The sequence below is a fragment of the Typopeltis vanoorti genome, chromosome 1, assembly GCF_054136105.1.
Source record: "Typopeltis vanoorti isolate ZY-2024b chromosome 1, IOZ_Tvanoo_1.0, whole genome shotgun sequence".
Lineage (NCBI taxonomy): Eukaryota > Metazoa > Arthropoda > Arachnida > Uropygi > Thelyphonidae > Typopeltis > Typopeltis vanoorti.
The window spans coordinates 160,595,377-160,619,438 of NC_143549.1; the positions used below are offsets into that span (position 1 = coordinate 160,595,377).

At 34.3% G+C, this 24,062-nt stretch overlaps 1 protein-coding gene across 1 annotated transcript in view; it reads right to left on the minus strand.

Annotated features, from left to right (window-relative positions):
* The window catches only part of LOC150110585 (FIGNL1-interacting regulator of recombination and mitosis-like), a 390,780-nt gene that overhangs the window by 47,391 nt on the left and 319,327 nt on the right, over positions 1–24,062 (minus strand). Inside the window, exons 16-17 of the mRNA XM_090399827.1 lie at positions 10,886–11,059; positions 3,835–4,050 (exon numbers count right to left, since the gene is read on the minus strand). Of these exons, the coding sequence (XP_090255953.1) occupies positions 3,835–4,050; positions 10,886–11,059 (390 nt within the window). The remainder of the gene's footprint in view (positions 1–3,834; positions 4,051–10,885; positions 11,060–24,062) is intronic.

Genomic DNA, 24,062 nt, shown 5'->3' on the forward strand with positions numbered 1-24,062 from the left:
CTGAATCATGCAATGCAGCCACGATGAAACTTTTATACCTCCATAAATGAGCAATTCTGGCTACATTTCATCTACTACTGCCTTTCCACATTTCAGGTTTCTGATTACTTTTTCTACTTCAAGTATGGATATGTATTCCTGTTGGGAGTGTTCTACCATTATCCTGACACAAGTTGTTTCATTTATCAGTCTTTCAAAGTAATTATTCCAGACATCTAGAATATCTTTGTCTTCAGTTTTCATGCCACCTTTATCATCTCCGATTCCTTTAGTACTCTTTCTTCAATTTCTAAACTTTTTCAATAGCCTCCAGAATATTTTGCCATCTTCCTGATATTTATTTTCTATATTCTTATCAAAGTCTTTGCATGACTTTTATTTAGCTAGTTTTACACAGTGCTTTGCTTTCTTAGATTTTTCTCTGTATTCTCTAAGAGCACAAGCTGACTTACTTGCCAGGAACTTTTGACATGCTTTCTTCTTTTTCTTCACATTCTCTATAACTTCCTGAGTCCATCATGGAGTTTTGATTTTTTTTATCCTTACGAACAACCTCACCACATGCCACTCTGCCTGAATCAATGTTTTTTTTTTTCTCTCTCGCTCTCTCTCCAGGATTTGCCAATGAATCGCCAAGGTTTGCTCCTTGTTTTCAAATTCTTTTATTTTTTCTTCAATGATGTTTGTATATTTGAGTCTACAGTTCACCTCTGAAAGCTGCTCAGCCGTGATTCATTTAAAAACTTCTTACACACTCTTCTTTTCAATATGAAATTCAATTTTATCCTGATCAAAACTAAATAGTAATCACTTCCTATTTCAAATCCTCTGTATACTCTTGCATCCTGAACCAGTGGGAAAACATCGCTATAAACTTTAACATAGTCAATGAGACTTCGATTTCTTGCATCTTCTCTCCATATGAATTTGTGTACAATTTTATGCTGGAACATTATGTTAGTAATTACTAATCCATGTCCTGAACAGAAATCCAGAAGGCATTTACCATTACTATTAGCTCTACTATTTTTTTCCAAATTTTCCCAAAACATTTCTATATGTCTGGTAATCATTTCCTTCTCTGCTGTTTAGATCTACAACAAAGACCAACTTTTCCTTTTCCCTGAGCTAGCTGCTCTCTCCAATGCCTGAAAAACTTCCTCCATTTCTTCCTTCGTAGAACCTCCTGTGGGACCATAAGCATAAATCAGTCTCGCTGTCCAGTTCCCCATTCTGATATTTGCCAACATCACTCTATTGGATATTGCCTGCCTGCTTGCCATTCAAGAATATTATCCTCAGATTTAGTATTGAATACTATAGATACTTCCTCTTTTCCCTGATTGTCAATAACTGAATATAACATTTTGTATTTATCACTTAGAAAGACTCACCTATTTTTGACTTCTTCGTTTCAGTCATGAATATTATGCTGATCTGGTACTTATCCAGTTCTTCTGCTAGTTCCATTTCTTTTCCATGGATGCTTCTTATATTGGTGGTACCAATCTTGAACTTTGATGATGTTGAGTTGTGGTTTGGGTTTGTTCCAGTAGCTGACTTTTCACTGTTTGTCCTGGTTCCCTGACAAAAACAATGGAGCCCTGTTTAACATGTCAACACCGCAGCTGGCATGAAATTCTGTCATGTTGTACCATCAATTTACATTGTGGTTTAAGCCAATAAGAATACAATTTGGTTGACTAAATCTAAAATTGCCAGCCCATTCTCTTTAGTCTGGGTGAGGATTAACATTAGGTCAGAAGCCCCAGTCAGTTCTCGGCATTCCTTAAAAGGTTACATGAAGGTCTCCTCCCAATTGTCCAGCTTTAACCTTTAAAGATTTTGAAATAATGATTTTGAAAGAACACAAAAAGAAAAGAGGATGGAAAACTTATAAAGCTGTCCTGTGAGAATCTCTTAAGAAATTAAGAACAACAACAACAAACTGATCTAAAATTTTTTCAAAACTTACCAAGGCAATGAGATATATCTCTTGAAAACAGATTATTTATTTATTTTTTTGCACTATCATTCATATTTCTTTTTCATAAACCTAGGTGATGTTACCAGTGATGGGCAAAGAGAAGATTCCATTAAAACATACCACTGGAAAACTTAAGCTAAAAAGAAATGGAATCTAGTTATACTGAGACTACCAGTCAACTCTAATGAGATGTTCTAGCTATTATCTTAAAATGCAATCAAAAGTTCAAAGAAATCTTCCATATACAATTTTCTAACGATCAATAAAATATCGGAAAGAATTAAAAAAAAAAAATTGTTTTAACGTCTAACATGCATTTATATTCAAAAGATACAATTGTCGTGGTAGATGCTTTTCGTTATTTGGTATGAGAACAATGATATTGCTCATTAAAAGCCTGTATCTTGAAAAATTATCTCATTTGAACTCCAGGGCCATTTTTGGATATTTATGTTATATATTTTCATTTCTAGTATTTCTCTGGATGGAAGGATCGTTTAAAACTTTTGTTTTAAACGATACATCATCACTGAAGGAAATCATCATCATCAAATTCCTGCCATGTACCCTCAAGGGGGTGTACAGGATATGACAGTACTACATGAAAAAATTACATCATTACTAACTTCCTATCTACAATTTTCCTCCAAATCAGTCTGTTACTTGTCAAGACTCCAACATTATCAGATCTTATATTTCTATCGTCTAAGGCCCTTTGTACCATATCAATCCACCTATATCTTGGTCTTCCTCTGGGTCGTTTTCCTGCCAACCTGGCAGAGAACACTTGTTTTGCTAATCTTTCCTCTCCCATTCTATTTAAGTAACCATACCACCTGAGATTAGCTCTGCTAACGCATTCCTGGATGCTGACATTGAAGGAAATACGCTTTTAAACTTTCTGGCAAGTTATTTTCAAGAAACATTTAAAAACTTTTATATTGTTTTTTTTTTTTTAAGTTTTATTTATTTATGTAATTTTTGTTTATAGGTAAGCATTGTGTATTTGTAATATATAATACATACATCTGTCCACATGGTGCTCTTTTGTTATAGACTTTTTGACCTCTTGTGTCTGTCTGTGTGTGTATGTTTGGGTGGGGGTTTGACATAATAAACCCTGTGTGTCGTGGGGGGGGGGGGGTTCCCACTTGAGAAAGATTGTAAGCCTTAGTCCATTCATGGCATATTAGTACCTTGAGTGGGTTAAGGATTTTTTTATTCTATTTTTTTTTATTAATTTTTATAATTTTTTGTATTTTTTATTTTATTCTTATTTAGTCCGATAACCCTGTTTTGAGGCCAAACATGCAACTTTTTCAAGCCGGTTTGGGTCACCAAAAAAAGCAAGGTGGTGGTCTCACACCAGGTGAGACCACCACCTTGCTTTAATAAAATTCATCTCCCACCTAAAGATGATCACAAACATCCGCACACAAGGTGGGATGCGAAACTGCAGCCTGTTGGTTGGAGATAGGATAGGATAACCAGATGGCCAATCAGGCCAGAATATATATATATATATAAAAACATGATTTTACTATGATATGATTCTTCTTAAAATTCATACTTATAATACAGTGATCTGCCATTTATCCAGCCCTCAAATAACCAGAACTTCAGTTTATTGATCCTTGAATGAATTTGCATATCAACTAAGTTCTGAATAACAGCATTTTGTAAAACCATATATGAATAGTTAACCATTTGCAATTCTATTTCGCAAAGATAACTGAGAGATCACTATACAATAACAATAAAAAAAGTTAATGATAAGTTTCCATAATTCTTCATCATCATTAAAAATAATGTAAGCAGATAAAAGAGATAATCAGAATTAAAAATACCTGAAGTAGCTGATGTCCAAACAGAAATGGGACTAATTCTGTAATAACAGAAAGTACCTGACTTATGAACTGCTGTTTGGCATTACAAGTTGGAAGAATATCTAGATGGAAGTAGCAACACCAGCACTGAATAATTACCACCAAGCTATTAGTTATATCTGACGAAGGACAATATGTAGATCTCAGTAAGTTCTTTACCATTTCTAACTGACCACACTAAACCATAAAGTCAGGAAAATTAGTTACAGCATGCTAAAATTAAATAGCTAAAGTAGGTGATTATAAAACTCTTAGTTTAGCTAATCATTATCAACTTTTAAAAAACTCATTTTCCTTCTTTCTTTATTTCTATATATAGAGATATAGAGAATATACTATTAAAAATTAAAGATACCAAGAAATTCTATATAGTTAATTTAATCCATTATCCAAGTGTAAGCAAACAAAGTTTGCACCTGAAGTATCTTTCAGGACTGGGCAACTCGTGCCAAAGGTAGTATAAATTCTCATCACTTGCCTTAGTATCCCATAATACAAAGCACATCTCCTTGCGGATATGTATAATGCTATGCATTGAGGTCTCGTCAGTGAGAGCCAGACCCAGAGGTGTTGATACTAAGGTGGAAGTAATGGAGAAGTCATATTTTCCTATATGAGTTGCCAAAAGATGTCACACCTTATTATTAAAATACTCTGGATTAAAGATAGATAGTTGTTGAAAGTTTTTCACTTCATTATATTATAAATTAAAGATACCAAGAAATTATATATATTTGGTTTAACCCATTATCCAAGTGTAAGCAAACAAAGTTTGCACCTAAAGTATCTTTCAAGACGGCAACACGTGGCATAACTTCTCATCACTTGCCTTAGTAATCTCTAATCCAGAGAATTTTAATAATAAGGTGTCACACCTTTTGGTAACACATATAGGAAAATATTCCTTAGCCACCTAAACAAACAACACAAACGTATACAGTTCACAATTGAGATTGAAAAACATACCACACTGCCGTTTCTAGATACACTTGGCACATGTCTTCCCTCGGGCAATCTTTCCTTCACTGTTTACTGGAAACCGATACAAAAGGAACAATATATACACATAAACTCCTACCACTACCCAACACAAAAACTTGGTGTCATCAACACGCTAAAAAACAGGGCTGAGACGATCTGTTTCAACGAACAGGCACTGAAAGACGAATTTAAAATTATCATTAATACTTGACAAAAAAACGGATACAGCCAAAACACTATGAACAAAATTCTCTACAAAACCACAATAAAAAACAAAGACAAACCAGACTACAATAAAACTATGACCATTCCCTACATTAAAGGAACATCAGATAAAATAAACAGAGTACTACAAAAAATACATCCTCAAAGCCACCTTTAAACCTCCTGCAAAATTAAAAAGCTTACTCAACTGATCCAAAGACCCACTCCCTCCGCTGGCCCACCCTGAAGTATACCGTATTTACTGCACCTGCAACATACCGTACATAGGAGAAACAGGACACACAATTCCGATCAGACAAAAAGAAAATAAACAACACATGAACTATAATAATTATGGTGAAGCTGGCCTTTCTGATCAATGCCCTGAACACCTTACATAGAAATGAGTGGAAAAGCACTAGTTGTCTACATCACACAAAACATGGTATGAACGCAAATTTAAGGAAGCTTGTGAGATATTATCCACCACCCCAATCTAAACAATAATGATGGTCTAAAAATCTCATACATATGGAAGGCATATATTTGTCCCACGAACCCTTCCTCTCTAAGAACAATTATAAACAGGACTGTAGAAAATCCAGGATCCTAAATCTAAAATAACAACTTTAATACTAAAAAATAGGACATCACTGTTAAAGAAAAAATCTATAAGAAAGAATGTTTATTCATGTTGTAATTTATTTTTTTTTTTTTTAAATCAAAAATAATAATTGTAATAACAGAAATAGGACATCACTGTTATTGGAAGGAAAACCATCTGTAAGCAAGAATGTTTATTCGTGTAATCATAAATTAAATCTAGCTTAATGTATTTTTTTTTTTTTTTTTTTTTTTTTTTTTTTTTTCCCCACTAGAGGTCATGCCAGTGAGTAGCATGTGATCAAATCATTGTTTCTCTAGCTTATGGTTTGAAATATAATGCAACTTGTCTTGTATATTTATGTTGCAGCTTGTCTTGTATATTTATGTATGCTCCAGATGATGATCTTGATATGAAGATCGAACGTCAGGAATTGTAATAATAGAAATAGGACATCACTGTTACTGGAAGGAAAAACCATCTGTAAGCAAGAATGTTTATTTGTGTAATCATAAATTAAATCTATTTTAACATGGTTGTAGAATCGATAATTTCAAAAATGAAGGTAGTGTGATAGTTTGGGGGAGATATCTAAATCAGCAGAAGAAGAAGAAAGGATAAAGTAATACACATACTTAAAGAAGGGGATAAAAGAAACCTTACCAATTATAGAAGTACTGGTTTACTGAATACATGCTACAAAATATATAGTAGAATATTTAACAAAAAATTGAAAATATATAGAAAAAATATTATTAGAATGTGTCAAAATGGATTTAGAAAAGGACACTACAACTGATGCAGTTTTTTGTATAAAACTACTTATAGTGAAAAGAAGAAAATTTAATTTAGAAACTCACCTCTTATTTATAGATTATGAAAAAGCATTTGATAAAGAAAAACGACAAACACTGTTTGCTTTATTACAAAGAATAAGCATACCTAATAGTTTACTACAGCAATATTGAATATATACAAAGACTAAAGAAAAATAAAAAATGTCTGAAACAGGGATGTCCTCTGTCTCCAACACTTTTAATATTTATATTAATGAAATAACTATACAGTGGAACACTTTAAATAACCCATGTCTATACATCGGTTATTTAACGTGTTCCATTTGTGGATGATCAGGTAATAATATCTGATAAGGAAGACAGTTCACAAAGAGCAATATATAATTTAAACATTTCAGTAGAAAAGTCTGCAAGGAAAATATCCATACATAAAACGAAAACAATGGCAATTTTGTGGACAAACTCCAGTTAAAAGTAAAACAGTTATTAATAATAACTCAAAATAATAGAACAGATAAATACTTTTAATTATTTTGGATGTGAAATATCATATGAAGAAGAAAAGGATATACAGTTAAAAACTTCACAATTTTTAAAGATTATAGGCCTAATAAATAAAACACTCAATATGAATATTGTACAAAAAGAGACATGCTTGAAAGTTGTATGTAACTTGTATTCCTGTTCTTTGATTTGCTTCTTCCTACACACTGATGATGTACTGTAATTTTCAGTATGAAATATCTGTACTTTCATTAAAGTCATATTTCCATACACAAGTAGCCAAAAGGTGTCAAAGGTCGAAATACTTTAGAAATATCCAAATTTCACTGCCATTATTCTATCACAGAGAAATTTGGGCAATAAATAAACAAAGAATAAAAACAAGAAATGAGATTCATGAGAGGAACTGCCAAATACACATTATTATCCAAAAAAAAAGAAACAGAGATATTTTAAACTAAAAATGAAATCTAAAAAGAAAATCTAAACAAATATAAAGAAAATTGGATAGAACATGTAAACTGAATGGCCAGCACTGAATATTCTAAACAATTAATAAAATATAAACCAACTGGGAAGAAAGGCTGGGTAGACCTCAAAAGAGGATCAAATCAGAACTGGAACAGATCAGAAGTTCTATTTCTGTATTTAGCATTATGATGATGATAATGTCAAAGATCTGGGAGACAGTTATTCAGAGACTAGATAATCCAATGTCTCCTAATTAACTTTATGGTTATCAGGCCCATAGAGATCAAATATGTTAGATCAAAAACAGTTATAGAAAATAAAATAATAGAACAGATGACACAGTTTAATTATTTAGACTGCATAATAACATATCTAAAAGAAAAAAATATAGATGAAAAAATAAGGAAATTTCAGAAAATCTGTGGAACAATTAACAGGACACTGAATTAAAAAAAAAAAAAAAAAACGAGAAATTCAACTACAATTTTATAAAATAATGGCCCCTCCCACTCTGTTATATGGTTCAGAAACATAGATGGTTAAAAAGAAAGGAGAAAATAAAATACAAGCTGCAGAGATGAGATTTTTAAGAACAATTAAAGGATGTACAAAATTGGACTATATAAGAAATGAAGACATCAGAAAAGAACTAGATATTTCTAACATGAATGAAAAAAATCAAAGAATATAAAGAGAAATGGAAAGAACATCTATCTAGGATGGAAAGATATCAGCTACCAAAAGAAGTGGATAGGTATAGACCACAGGAAAAGAGAGAGAGAGAGGAAGACTAACGACAAGATGGAAAGACCATTGAAACCACAACAGGCAAATGCTTAATCCTTGAAGAAGGTTATTTTTCATAATGTGACTTCCACCCATGGAAGGTCGTAAACTTTTAATACATTAGTACCTTGGATGTGTTAATTATTTTTTTTTTTTAATTTATTTTTTACATAATCCCAAAACCCTGCTGTGGAGAGCAAAATGTTGGCTAACTTAGCAAGCAAGGTGATGGTCCCACACTGGGCAGTGAAATTCATCTCCCACCTAAAGACATTTATAAATGTTCATGTCCATTCTGATATTTAAACCCATGGCCTATTGGTTGAAGAGCAGAGATGCTATTCACTCAGCCATCCAGGTCAGTGGCCTTATATAGCACTATAAACTTCTATTGAAAATCTAACTTTAAATAATGCAGATATATTGATTAGCTTTGATATCACCTCACTCAATCTCCTTCCCAAGATTCTCTTGAATGACACCTTAACACTCTTAAAAAACGTTTTTCCTTCTGATATTGTAGATCTCTTTTCTTTATCATCGATTCTGAATATTTTTCTTGGAATAACAAAATTTAACAAATAAATAGATGGAACTGATATGGATTCTCCCCACTCCCATTTGCCAATTTTTACATGGAAAATTTTGAAACATGAGCCACAGACTCAGCCCCTACCTCAAACCTATTTGGCTAAGATATGTGGACAATGTCTTGGCCTCATGGATAAGACAGATTCCTCTCATACCTCGATAGTCTACATCCAAGAATTAAGTTCATGATGGAAAAGGAAACCAACAATAGTAAACTTTATTCTCAAAAATGTAAGAATAGATGGAAAGATACCTCTGGGATAACTAAGAAGGGAAAACTACAGTAAACATTAAGAGAATAACTGGACTGAACCTTTAATGACATTTGAATAAGCTGTCTACAGACAGACAGACTGCACCATAAAGTGTGTTAAGGCTTATGTCTTAATGGCTTAATGCATATTCTGTTTAATGGAGATTAAACAGAATATGTATAGCACTGGGAAAGAATTAAAAAACTAATTCAATTAAAACTATTTATTTATTTATAATTTATTTAAAACTATTTTAATTCTTGCAATATTTCATCTCAGTCACTTGATTCTAAGGAGTAATTAGACACCTTAGTTGCATATACTGAATGGTAACCTTTCCATCACTGCATACAGGAAACTCACTCACACAGGCAGAAACATTCACAAACTTAATAATGCCAACAATATGGCATTATTAAAACTAACCAATAGAGCCCACAATCTTTGTTCCATTGGAACCTCTCTTTCAATGCAACTGTAAAAATACTCATAATTTAAAATTATGAATACTTTTACAATTGTTTCTCTATATTATTAGTTTTGCTTTCATAATATATGTGTGGTACTTGTGATGTGTCTGTTGTTGTTGTTATTATTATTATTATTATAAAACCTCCATAGAGTCAAAAGACTTAAGCATTTGAAATTGATGTACTTACTAAATTTTGATAGTCGTAATTTCAATTTTTGATTTCAATTTTCTTCATTGCGATTCACAATTATTAAGTGATGAGATATCTTTTGTGAAGATATTCTCTTAATGCTAATGAAGACAGTGTCAGCCATCACTACCTAACTTCTTGCCTGCAATTTACATGAAGTGAGCATGCTCACTGAGGAGATTGATGGGTGATTGACAGCTGACAGAGAGAGAGTGTTTGCCACCCTGGGTAATGAGAAAACAAGGAGAGAGAGAGAGAATGGAAATTTGAGAAATGCAACCAGAGAATTTTATTTTTAGGAAGTTTTTAAGAAAACGTGACAGCTGGGAGAATATTAATAGAAGATTCTGATCATGATCTAATATGAGCTAACATGATCCTGATCTTTAAATGCCATTTTGTTTTCTTTTGTGAAAACTTTAAAATTGCATCGTTGGCTTATTTTGCTTAATTCATAAACTGATTTTGAAGGTCATCTTCATTGTAATATAATCTGATCATCTGCATGCAGCATTGTATTAATAAGAGTTCTTCTGGTTAACTGGATACTTTGTTTTATTGTTGTTTTCCATTTTTTAATAATCTGATCAATATATATATTGAATAGAGTTGGAGATAAGCTACATTCCTGTCTGACACCCTGATTTATTTCAATCTCTTCTGTTAATTTATTACCAAACTGTAACTGTTTTTATGTATCTTTATATAAATTTTGTATAGCTTGTACCAAACGTAATGAATATCCTTGCTTTTTCATTATATTCCATAGTTTTTCTCTGGGTATTTTATCAAAGCTTTCTCTTAATATATAAAGGCCATATGAGTCTCTAAAGTAAATTCTCTTCTATTTTCAATAATTTGTTTTATCATATAAATATTGTCTATGCATGATCTTCGATGTCTGAAACCATTTTGTTCTTCTAAGAGTAGATTGTTACTGAACTATTGAATGGCTGGCGCATAAAACTAACAGGAGGACTAGTGCTTCAAATCTCCAGTTACATGAAGTAAAGAAAAATTTAAAAAAATTAAAATTATAATTTTAATTTTTTAAAATTATCATTTTTTTAACTTCAACATTAATAACTTTAATAAATACCTAAAAGTAATGTCACAGCAATGGGTAATTTTGAAGTTAAAGAGTAAAATATCACTTACTGTTTTCTGAAAACTTGGTAAAGTGATTTCACTTGTCAGAGCTTGCGATAAATCCTGAGTAATATCACATAAAATATTTTTTATTTTGTCTTCTTCATAAAAAAAAGACGAAAGAGGCAGACTGCTCCATAAGAATAAATTAATGAGAGGTGGATACCCATGCAAGAATTCTTCCTAAAAAAACAATAATAATAATATAATAAAATTAGTTTAATCCTTTATCCAAGTGTGAGCAAACAAAGTTTGCACCTGAAAGTATCTTCAGGACTGGGGTAAGGTGGTACAATACCTTACCCCAGTCCTGCAAGCTACCAACACTCCCATCCGATGGGAGTGTTGGTAGCTTGCTCCACCTTTGCAACGAGTTGCCTGGTGTTGTACCACCTTACCCCAGTCCTGAAGATACTTTCAGGTGCAAACTTTGTTTGCTCACACCTGGATAAAGGATTAAACTAATTTTATTATACTCTAACCAAGTGAAAAATAAACTTTCAATAATAATAATAAATACATAACACTGTGAAATTGTTGAATACATAACACTATGAAAAACATCATGTAGCAGCTTTAGGTAAGGGAGGAAGAAGCTTTTCTTTTTTTTTTAAGTGAAAGGTTGGATCAGTTATTAGGGATTCTGCCAGGCATGAAAGAGAAAGAGGTCTCACATCTTTGAGGAAAAAATAAATAAATAAATACCCCCCCACACACACACAAACTTATGCACACAAGAGGTTGCAGACTTCACAACAAAATGGTGATGTGTGGGTAGAGGTTACAATAGATGAATCCACTGATGTGACACCCCAGGGGAGCTACAGGCTACAATACTCTTTTCTTTGGATCAGCCTTATGGCTGACCCAGAAAGAGAGACAGGTTGGGTTGTCGACATCCTACTGAAGAATCATGTAGAAATCAGTGTTTAGAACACTAGGCACTTGAGTACTGTAATGTTTGATAAGGATATGAGCAGGAAAGGAATGGAGAGTGTTATCATCAGCAAAAATATATAGATAGGGTTTGAGGTCAGTGAGAGAAAAATCATTTATATATATGATTTAAAATGATTTAAAAAATCTAAGAGAAGACTATACACATGGAAAAAACCAGGAGATATGGAAAGGTATCAAATTGATTATGTTATAGTAAAGCAAAGATACAAGAATAGTGTACACAAAAAAATAGTGTAAAAAAACTCTAACCACTGATATTTACTCTAACTACAACCTACTATTCATAGAAATAAATGTGAACTAAAGAAAATAAAAGAAGCTATGAAAAGGAAAAAATGGAACTTAGAGAAATTAAAAAATACCAAGGAATTTGGAAACAGATTGGAGAAAGAATTAGAGGAAACAAGTTTTGTCAAAACTAAAGATCCAGAAAAGAAATGGGAACAAGTTAAAGAGAAAATAAAGAAGATTGCAGAAGAAGAAATTGGATATCTAAGAGCTCAAAGAATACAAAAAAAAAACTTGGATAACTAATGAGATGATTTCTCTAATGGAAGAAAGAAGAAAATGGAAAAATAAAGACACCCCAGAAGGGAAAATACAATATAGAACCCTGAATGACAAATTGAGAAGGTAAGCAGAAAGAAGTAGAGAAGATTGGCTTAAAAAACAATGTGAAGAAATGGAAAATTATGAGAGAGCAGGAAGGTATGATCTTTTATATGAAAAAGCAAGAAGCATGAATCACAAGAGAAACGGAATTCGAGCTAGAGGCACAGAAAATAAGAATGGAGAATTCATAACTGAAGAAGATAAAATCCTAATAAGATGGAAGGAATATATTGAAGATCTATATGACAAGGAAATCAGACCAAATGAGTTGTCATTAGAAGATATAAAGAAGGTAAATGAAGATGATCTGGGCCCAGAGATTTTGAAGACAGAAGTAGAAATGGCCTTAAAGAACTAAAATGTGGAAAGGCAGAAGGAATAGATGAAATACCTGCAGAATTCCTGAAACAACTTCAGAAGAAAGGAACTGAAGAAATAACCAAACTAATAAATTTAATTTATAACAAAGGAGAACTAACGAAAGATTTTATGACCTTAATATTTATACCTATACCAAAGAAAAGTAATGCAGTGAACTGAAAGGATTTTAGAACAATAAGCCTCATTTCCCATACATCAAAAATACTTATGAGAATCTTAACACAAAGAATTGCATCTAAAGTAGAAGAATTTCTTACAGAAGATCAGTTTGGTTTCAGGAAGGGTAGGGGAACAATAGATGCAATTGGACTTAAGAATAATAAGTGAAAGAAGTCTGGAAGTGAATAAAGAAGTTAATATCTGTTATATAGATTTTGAAAAAGCTTTTGACTTCATAAAATGGGATAAGATGATGGAAGTAATGGAAAAGATTGGTATAGATTGGAAAGACAGAAGGCTAATTATTTCACTATATATGGGACAAAGTGCCATGGTGAGAGACATATATTGTACACCAGGAATTTATTCAGAAGTAAAATGGATAGAAACCTAAAGAAAAGACTAATAAAATGTTATGTGTGGAGTGTTGCCCTCTATGTAGCTGAAACTTGGAATCTGAAGAAAGAAGAAATTAAGATTTTGGAAAGCTTTGAGATGTGGATTTGGAGAAGGATGGAAAAAATCAAATGGACAGATAAAGTAACTAATGAAGAGGTCTTAAAAAGAGTAGAAGAAAAAAAAAAGAAGTCTGTTAAGGAGGATAAAAAGAATCAAGTGAAACTGGACATATTCTGAGAGGGAATGGAGTCATCAGAGAATGCCATTGAAGGAAAAATAGATGGAAAAAGACCCAGGAAGAGTAAGGAAAACAAAAAAAAAATGTTAGAGATGACATGCTGAACGGAGACAGGTACACAACCTTGAAAGAAAAGGCTCGGAACTTAAGAAAGAGTGGAAGAAAAGTTTTTGCTCCTAAAAGAAGAACCTGCTCAATTGCAGAATACTCAAGAAGAAGATATGAGAAAGATGGTGAGTGATATCACAGAGCTGTGAGGAACATGTGCTTTATTAGAAGAATCTGGAAAGAGAGAGAGAGAGAGAGAGAACACGATTCACCACCATTACTTGTAATGAATGACCTGAGAAGATCTACCATAAATCTTGAATGGTAAAATCCATGCTAGTAGTCATTGATTAATATTGCCTTTCTCTGAGTGAAAAAGAAATTAACTGATAATTACCTTTTTAATAGCTTTATAAAGCACCAAGCTGAGAATAATAGGTTGATAGCAAATATTTATTTCCTCTTTTTTTTTTTGAATAGGCTGAAGTGCTGTACAATGGATAGATACCAGATGAGTATAACAGGGATGTAGAAATAACAAAGGACAGATGTTAGATCAGGAATACATCCCTTAAATATAACTGAAGATATAGAATCAGGACAAGACTTTCAAGTATCTAAGAGATGTTCAGAAAATCACAAGCCACTTGAGATTTTTTTCTTTTCTTTTTTTCTTGGAATATTTCACCACAGTTCTATGAAATTCAGTACTTGATGTCTAATCTCTGGAGAGAGGAAACAGTAGACAGACAATGAAAGGAGGAGTAAAAGTCCCAGAGTGTCAGGAAAACATATATGTGAACAGAACACAAGCTACATTACACTACACAAAAGTAGAATAAATCTAAATGCTTTATTGATCGTGTACTCTAACCTGACCTTTAGAGGGAAAAAAATTATACTTTAAAAAAATATAATAATAGATAAAATACATACAAAAATATTTCCATTCCATCAATGGCTCTAACAGGCATCCCAAGTATCCTTGGATTTCCTAACCGTAGGATTAGGCAGTTACCCATATGCCTAATTCTTGTCTGTAAATTGCATGTGTTCTACTGGTCGGTTTGTTTTGCCTGCTCTGAGGGACAAAAAAACCCAAGTTTCCAGGAGAAAAAACCCTCTACCTCTGTATGAGATCGGCTAACTCATCTTTAGTCAAAAGAGACCAAACAAAGGTTACTCATGTCATGGACAAAATTCGAACCCAGGTCTTTAAAACCAAAGCGCTTCTTCAATACCGACTGAGCTACTCAGGCTTATATACAAAAATATAAATTAACAAAATAAAGAAGAATATTTAAGAAAATTTTAAAGCAAATAAAAGTTGAGCAGCTCTCATATGAACTACAGATTAAAATGTACAAGCATCATTCAAGAAAAAATTAAAGAGTTTGAAAACAGGAACCAAACCTTGGAGAGTCTGTGACAAGCCCTGAAGAAAATACTATCTGATTCAGCCAGAGAGGCATGTGGTGAGGTTGTCTGCAAGGATAGAAAAATCAGAACTCCATGGTGGACACAGTAAGTTAAAGAGGCAGTGAAACAAAAGAAGAAAGTATATCAAAAGTTCCTGACAAATAAGTCATTTGGTCTCTTAGAGATTAGAGAGACAAATGTAAGAAAGCTAAGCATTGTGTAAAACTAGCTAAACAAACGTCATGGGAGAACTTTGGTAAGAACAGAGAAAATAAATATCAAGAAGGTGGCAGGATATTCTGGAGGTTGTTGAAGAATCTCAGAAATGAAGTAAAGAGTGCTGTAAAAGGAATTAGAGATGATAAAGGTGATATGAAAACTGGAGAAAAAGATATCCTTGAGGTATGGAGTAATTACTTCAAAAAATTGCTAAATGAAACAAACAGTGATGACAGCACAGTGGTAAAAAAAACACTTACCAGACAAGCAGTCAGGAATATACAGGGTGTTTCAAAAAGAATATCCCGATTTTAAAAATTTGATGTCTGTGCAGCAGGTGGAGGGCACATCGAGCATTTATTATTGTGGTGAGTGAAACTTTAGGCCTTACTTCATACTTGGTAATTTATTTTGTAACTGTACCACATTTTCATTATTAAATAAAATTATTTAATAGCGCTCAAAAACGAATTGTATTTCTTGTTACTATAATGCCATCTTGTCGCTGCGTCAAAATCCATTCATTTAGTTCTTCGAGTTCCGGAAAGGATGCTACATCTCCACAACAGGCACGTTTCGTTTTGGGGATTTTTTCAAGACAGTCTTTTTGCTTACGCCAAAGTCTCTGCTTATTAGTCTCTATTACTCTCTGCTACACCAAATTCTCTCATAGCAACACTGTTATTATGTTCTTCTGCAAACACGCAATTTAAATCCTGCTTCAAAAGATGAACGTTTACGTTTCTGTTGGCTCATTTTCAGGCTAGGTTTGTTTAATGAATAATATTTAAAATGAACTCTGATTAAACCGATATACCTCACTGTGCTCTATCATTCGGCGACGGAGCGCACATTTATGCGCAGATACAATGCGTGCTAGGTCGCCAAATGCAAGTGGGTGAAGTAGATTTGGTTGCATAGGCATTAGATAGTATATATTGTGTGTGCAAGTCTAATAAGACGTTAGATTTTTTAGGATCTGCATATAATGCAAACCCCTAACTTTAACTAGTATTTTTTATCATAAATTTTTCGAATTATACGCAATAATTTACGGTAGTTTTTTTTTTTGTAATTATCTATATATTAGTATACTGATATGTACCAGATCGACATAATAGGGGTGACTGAAACAAAAAAAAGACAAAAACTAGTGAGATCTTTTTGAACAATAAATACAAAATGTTATATTCAGGCAATAACAATCAAGGAAAAGAAGGAGTAGCCATAGTATTCAACACTAAATATGAGGCTAATCTTCTTGAATGGCTGGCAGTCTCAAGTACAGTGATGTGGGCAAATATCAGAATGGGTAACTGGACAATGAGACTTATTTGTGCCTATTGTCCCACAGAAGGTTCTACTAAGGTAGAAGTGGAGGAATTTTTTGAGTCGTTAGAGAAAGCAAGCAACTGACACAATGAAAAATGAAAAGTTGGTCCTTGTTGGGGATCTAAACAGCAGAGTAGGAAACGATTGTCAGACATACAAAAATATTTTGGGAAAATTTGGAGAAAAGAGCAAAGCTAATAATAATGGCAAATATCTGTTGGATTTGTGCTCAGGTCTTGGACTGGGTATTACTAACACCATGTTCCAACATAAAAATGTGCACAAATTCACATGGAGAGAAGAGACAAGGAATAAGAAAAGTCTTATTGACTGTGTTATTGTTGATAGTGCTGTTTTCTGCCTGTTGCAGGACATCAGAGTGTACAGAGGATATGAACTTGAAAGTGATCACTATTTAGTCTTGAGCAGGATAAAATTGAATTTCATATAGAAAAGAAGTTGAATGATATATAAGAAAGTTTTAAAGCATATAAAAGTCGAGCAGCTCTCAAATGTGAACTGTAGACTAAAATACACAAAGATTATTCAAGAAAAAAATGAAAGAGTTTGAGAACAGGAACGAAACATTAGAGATTCAGAGGCAAACCTTGAAGAAAATTCTGATTGATTCAGCCAGAGAGCCATGTGGTGAGGTTGTCTGCAAGGATAAAAAATCAGAACTCTATGTGGACACAGGAACTTAAAGAGGCAGTGAAGGAAAAGAAGAAAGAATATCAAAAGTTCCTGGAAAATAAATCAGCTTGTGCTCTTAGAGAATACAGAGACAAATGTAAGAAAGCTAAGCACTTTGTAAAACTAGCTAAACAAAAGTCATGGGAGGACTTTGGCAAGAAGATAGAAAATAAACATCAAGGAGGTGGCAAAATATTTTTGAGGTTGTTGAAGAAGCTTAGAAATGGAGGAAAGAGTTAAGAGGTGTTAGAGATGATAAAGGTGACATGAAAATGGGAGAAAAAGATATCCTTTAAGTATGGAGTAATTACTTCGAAAAATTGTTAAATGAAACAAGCAGTGATAGTACAGTGGTAAAAAAACACTCAACAGGCATATAGTGAGGAATACAAATCCACACTTGAAGGAAAAAAAGCCATCAAAGGCTTGAAATGTGGAAAGGCAGCAGGAGTAGATGATATTCAACCAAAAATGCCGAAGTATGGTGGTATAAAAGTCTTACAGTGTCTGCACTGCATAGTTCAGAAAGCCTGAACAGAGGTGCAAATTCCCGATGATTGGAGCAGATATATATAAAGGGAAATAAAACTGAACTCAGTACAGAAATATTTCTCTACTGAGTGTTCCTAGTAAGATTTATGCAAGTATACTAGAGAAACAGTTGAGAAGGATTTTAGAAGAAAGCTTGTTGAAGAACAATCTGGATACAAACCGAATTGAGGTTGTCAGAATCAGATCTTCACTTTATGAGAAATAGTTGAGAAATCGTGGGAATATAACAAAGCTCCATATTTAAGATTTGTAGATCTGGAAAAGGCATATGACAAGGTGCCAAGAGAGAAGCTATTCAAAATGCTACAGTTATATGGTGTCAATGGGGCATTATATCAAGCAATACTTAGTCTTTATTTGAGTTGTAAGTTATCAGTTAGATTTGAAGGAAGTACAGGAAGATGGTTTAATGTTAAATCTGCTGTCAGACAAGGATGTACATTATCTCCACTGTTATTCATTATCTATCTAAATCACATTATGAAGGAAAGTGGTATTAAACCTGATATCAAAATTGGAGATGTTAATGTCAGCTCTTTGCTCTATGCTGATGATGTTATACTTCTAAATAAATCTGCTACAAGTTTGCAAGATTCCCTGACTAAATTGAATAACTATTGTAATAGATATGGTATGAAGGTCATCATTAAAAAGACAAAGACAATGAAAATAGGTAGAATTGTTTAAAATGGAGCCTGTGTAGCTCAGTGGATGTGGCGGTTGCACACCACGGCACTTGGCCGCACGAGGGAAGACTTGGTTTCGAGTCTAGTCGGCGACTAGAGGAAATTTTTCTAAGCCTTTTTTCAACCGGTTCCCGAGTTAGTCGATCTCTGGCACGGGCAAGCGGGTTTTTCCTCCCGGAAACTCAGGTTTTTCGTCCCGTAAACTCAAGTAAATCGACCGTCGAACCCACATTATTTCAGACATTAAATATATTGTGTTAGGGATAGGGACCACGAGATGGCGGCACATTTGAGCCGTCTCTCTCTTCACTGTGTACCGCTTAATTAGTGATAGCCTTGGGCCATCTGTCTCTGATTGGTACCAGTGGAGATTGAACTGCCCACTCAGTCTCCAAAAGTTAGATAGGGCTAAATGGCCTCGCCTACTCCCATATACGGGAATAAAAAGGCGTTAGGTGATTTATTTTTTATTTTATTTTATTTTTTTTTGTTGAAAATGTCAACTGTGTTGTGAATGGGGAACCTGTGGAACAAGTAAAACATTTCAGCTACTTAGGCACGATTTGTACTGAAGATGGTAAATTAAATATGGAAATAGACAACAGAATCAACAAAGCTGGTATGGTCAGAACACTAAATTAGCTGTATACAAAACAGTGTTGAAATCAGTTTTAACTTATGGATCTGAGAGCTGGGTAAGAAGTAAAACACTTGACCAGAGACTAGAGACTGCAGATATGAGAGTCCTGAGAAAGATTAGAGGTGTGAACAAATATCATCAATGGCAATATCATATTAAAAATGAAGATACTAGGAAAGAACTTAACATTGTCAGCATCGAGGAATGTGTTAGCAGAACTAATCTCAGGTGGTACGGTCACTTAAACATAATGGGCACGGAAAGATTAGCAAAACATGTGTTCTCTGCCAGGTTGGCAGGAAAAATACCCAGAGGAAGACCAAGATATAAGTGGATTGATACGGTACAATGTGCCTTAGATGAAAGAAATATAAGATCTGATAATGTTGGAGTCTTGACAAGTAGCAGACTGATTTGGAGGAAAATTGTAGATAGGAAATTAGTAATGATGTAAATTTTTCATGTAGTACTATCATATCGTGTACATCCCGTCAGGTACATTGCAGGAATTTGTATATTTACAAATTCATTCCTGCAATACGTAGGCTGTTCAATAAGTAATAAGACTATATTTATACAGAAAACAGATTGCCTTTAATCGTCATCATTTACATGGTCTTTTTTGAAGTAACTACTGTGAGATGCGATGCATTTGTCCAACATTGTGTCCGCTTCTTAAACACATGTGAGAGTCCATTTTTTGAGAGTTCTTTCAAAACAGCCTCCGCAGCTTTTACACATGCTTTGTTGCTTTCGAAATGGCTGCCTCTTAGTGGTTTCTTGAGCTGAGGAAACAGCCAGAAAGCGCACGGTGCGAGATCAGGACTGTATGGAGGGTGTGGCAGGATATCTGTGTTGTTCTTCTGCAAAACGTCCACTACACAACCAGCAATATGTGGCCTTACATTATCTTGATGCAATAAGAAGCCATTGTTCAGCAATGGACGCTTCCTTTTGACGTGCTTGATGATAATCGCTGCTGTGTTGATCATTGTCTCTGTGATGGACATTGAAGGTCTTCCCTCACGTTCAAGATCTTCCACATTTTGCCTTCCTTCCTTAAAAGTTTTATGCCAGCGAAAAACACTTGCCCTCCACATTGCTTCATCGTGGAAAGCTTCACATATCATGTTAAAAGTGTCCGATGCTGATTTTTGCAAACGCACACAAAATTTAATCGCATAACGCTGTTCCAAGGATGCGTCCATTTCGAAGACTGGTCGCACCTTGTAGACGCGCCAATGAGCACTTGCATTTAGTCACGTAACACTCTGGCACATCAGCTCGTATATGCCATCTATCAACCTCTTTTGTTAATACATAAGCAACATTTCTTTATTCCACAGAAATTAATATTGTGATGAGTGGTTTCGCCACAGCAAAATTAGTCTTATTACTTATTGAACAGCCCACGTATTTTATCTATTATTATTATTTTTAAAGTATAATTTTTCCCCAACAGAGGTCAGGCTAGTGTAAATGATTAACAAAGAATTTAGATTTATCTATCTTCCTTTTGTGTAGTGTAATGTAACGTATTGTATACATATGTATGTTTTCCTGATGATGACCTTAATAGAGGTCAACATCGAGAGTTATTTTCTTAATTATAAGTAAAGTAATTATGCCAACACGCGTGCTTGTGTCTCCATCAATTCTTCACTATAAATGCTGTCTACCACATACATCTTAAAGAAATGAACCTTGTACAAGACTGACTGTGGTCTGAGGAACTAGAAAGAGGCAACCTCAACTTTGTACCTGATTAAACTAAGATTAAACGAGTGGAGAGGATTGCTGGCAATTCTGGTTGGAAGATGAATTGTTTGTTTTAGGCCATTACTTATGGTAACTATCAAAACTCCTGGTCTGGCTTACACAGTAGAAATGAAAAACCAAACCAGATGAATAATAAATTTAGTTTAATCCTTTATCCAAGTGTGAACAAATAAAGTTTGCGCCTGAAGTATCTTCAGGACTGAGGCAACTCGTAGTAAAGGTGGACCAAGCTCTCATCACTCCTTATCTCAGTATCTCCCATAATGCAAAGCACATCTCCTTGCGGATATGTATAATGCTATGCATTAAGAGAAGGGCTGCTACCCAGACTGATTTCGACCTTTATATAGGTCTCATCAGTGGAAGCCAGACCCAGAAGTGGTGATACTAAGGAAGAAGCAATGGAGAGGTCATATTTACCTATATATGAGTTGCCAAAAGGTGTACCATCTAATTATTAAATTACTCTGGATTTAGAGAAAGATGTTGGAAGTTTATTTTCCACTTGGTTAGACTATAATAAATTTAGTTTAACCCTTTATCCAAGTGTCAGCAAACAAAGTTTGTGCCTTTAGTATCTTCAGGACTGAAGCAACTCGTAGTAAAGGTGGACCAAGCACTCATCACTCCTTGTCTCAGTATTTCCTATAATGCAAAGCACATCTCCTTGCGGGCATGTATAATACTATGCATTGGTGCCAAAAGGTACACATTTTGGCAACTTGTATAGGCAAATATGACCTCTCCATTGCTTCTGCCTTAATATCAACACTTCTGGGTCTGGCTCCCACTGACGAGACCTCAATAAAGGTCGAAACCGGTCTGGATAGTAGCCCTTCCCTTAATGCGTAGCATTATACATGTCCACAAGGAGATGTGTTTTGCATTATGGGAGACACTGAGACAAGAAGTGATGAGAGCTTGGTCCACCTTTACTACGAGTTGCATTAATCCTGAAGATACTTCAGGTGCAAACTTTGTTTGCTCACACTTGGATAAAGGATTAAACTAAATTTATTATAGTCCTTATAAAGTGGAAAATAAACTTCCAAACTAGGTGTCTACTATATCCTTTATTCTGAACATGTGAATGATGTTGAAAATTAGGGGAACATTAGAATGATAAATAATACACTGGTTTCCATAAAGGGAAAGAAAGAAAGAGAAAAATCACCATCTTAAAACTGTATGATGAATTTTTATGGAATTCAGTGAAAAGTAGTATGATGTACGATATGAAAAAAAACACCCATAAATTGCTTGATTCAGTAACAAATAAGTACATGAAGATAATAATCAAAAACAAAAGGTTAAAATGAGATTATCAAAGTACCACAATAAGGAATGTGGTCTCCTCCTAGTTCCCTCGAGGAAGGGTGAGAGCAGCAACACATCTACCTAGTGTATCCAGATATGCACAGTAGGATTAAGGTCAGATTGAAGAGACCTGCCTGAGCAGTCCATATATACAACAGCCTCTTCTTGAAGATAATGCTCCATGAGCATCACTCAATGAGGATGAACACCATCATCTTGTAGAATAAATGTCACCCCTATTGCACCCACATACGAATAAACCTAGAGGTACAGGTCCTTATCTCTATAAATTACAGCATTTATGTTCCATTAGGAAGTACATACAAGTTGGCACATCCACCCGATAAGATGCTTCACCAAACCATCACACTACTTTCACCTTAAGTATCCTAGGTATCTGGTTAGGAAAGTCTTCATACCGAAGTGAGAAGGTTGTCTTGTGGAGAGTGCTGAGTTGTCTTTTTAGACAATTTTCGTGAAATGTTAAGATTCATTTCGTTCTTGTGCAAGACCTTCCAAGATCTTGTGGTTGGCTGAATTTTTATTAACATCTGGCAAACTTTTTTTTTTCCAATAGAACAATGCACAGAAACAAAAGTCGGTTTGGCTGAATAGAATTTAATTAAATTAGCACATATTCATGTGGTTTTCGATTGCAGAGCATACCTGATTCACTTTGTGGAGCACATTAGTATTTGTAAACAATACTAACCCACACTGGTCTTGGGTCCAGTTGATATGGAGGTAAGGTAATGCAAACCATTGGCTGCCTGGACCACTTTCATGAAGCCATCTGTATATAGTGAAAGCAGATACCAATATATCCTGTAGCTGATGTGAGGTCAGATTGTAGCTGATCTGGAATAGCACTTCTGTTTCAGCAAGCAGATAATCAGAGATATCGATCACCCACTGCAGTTACAGCCCATGGCCTTTCTTCACTGCATCTCCAGGATAATGCTTGTGCCTGATGGAATTAGTTCCAGTCTGTGAACCAGGGAATGGCTTACAAGCAACCATCTGGATACCTCTGCCTGACTTGTGCCAGGCTCTAGCTGCATGATGGCTCACACATCTGAATTCTGAATACATTGGTTAAATGATATCTTGCAGCCATATTCAAGAATTCTGCTATCATGAAATGCCTTGTTTCCACTTCAGGCATAAAATTGAATACTACTCCAAAATGCCTGCTTTTATGCAGTGGTTCATTTTCACATACCCCTGAACAGCACCACTCATATACGATAACCAGACTCAGTGTCAGTTTTTGCCTAATGTACCCCCCCCCCCACAAGTTATGGCAATTTTTCTCTTTGTTCCTTAATTTATGGAAACCAGCAAGTATAGATAATGGGGCCAGGCCACCCTGAGTTGGAGAAGATTTAAAAGAGGAGATTCAAGATTTTTTCGTGCTCTGACAAGATATGTCTGACTGGATAAAATTACATATGCCATCCTTGGGGTAGAAAGAATTGCCCAAAGCGTAACCTGTGCAATTTGTGCAGTAGAGTGGTGAGAAGTGCAATCTGGGGTTTTATAAAATAAAAAGGTCAGGTTGTGATAACTGTTGGAGTGGTGATAAACATATCATTTCAGTTATTTATGGTATGAATGCTAGTGAAATGAATGTAGGAGGAAATTTTGGGGGATTAGGTTTTTTTGAGTTGGCTAAAATTTGGGGAGGATATTTTAGGGAGTTTTTTTTTTTAATGCAGTGGCACATTATATTTGAATTATTATCACTGTAGC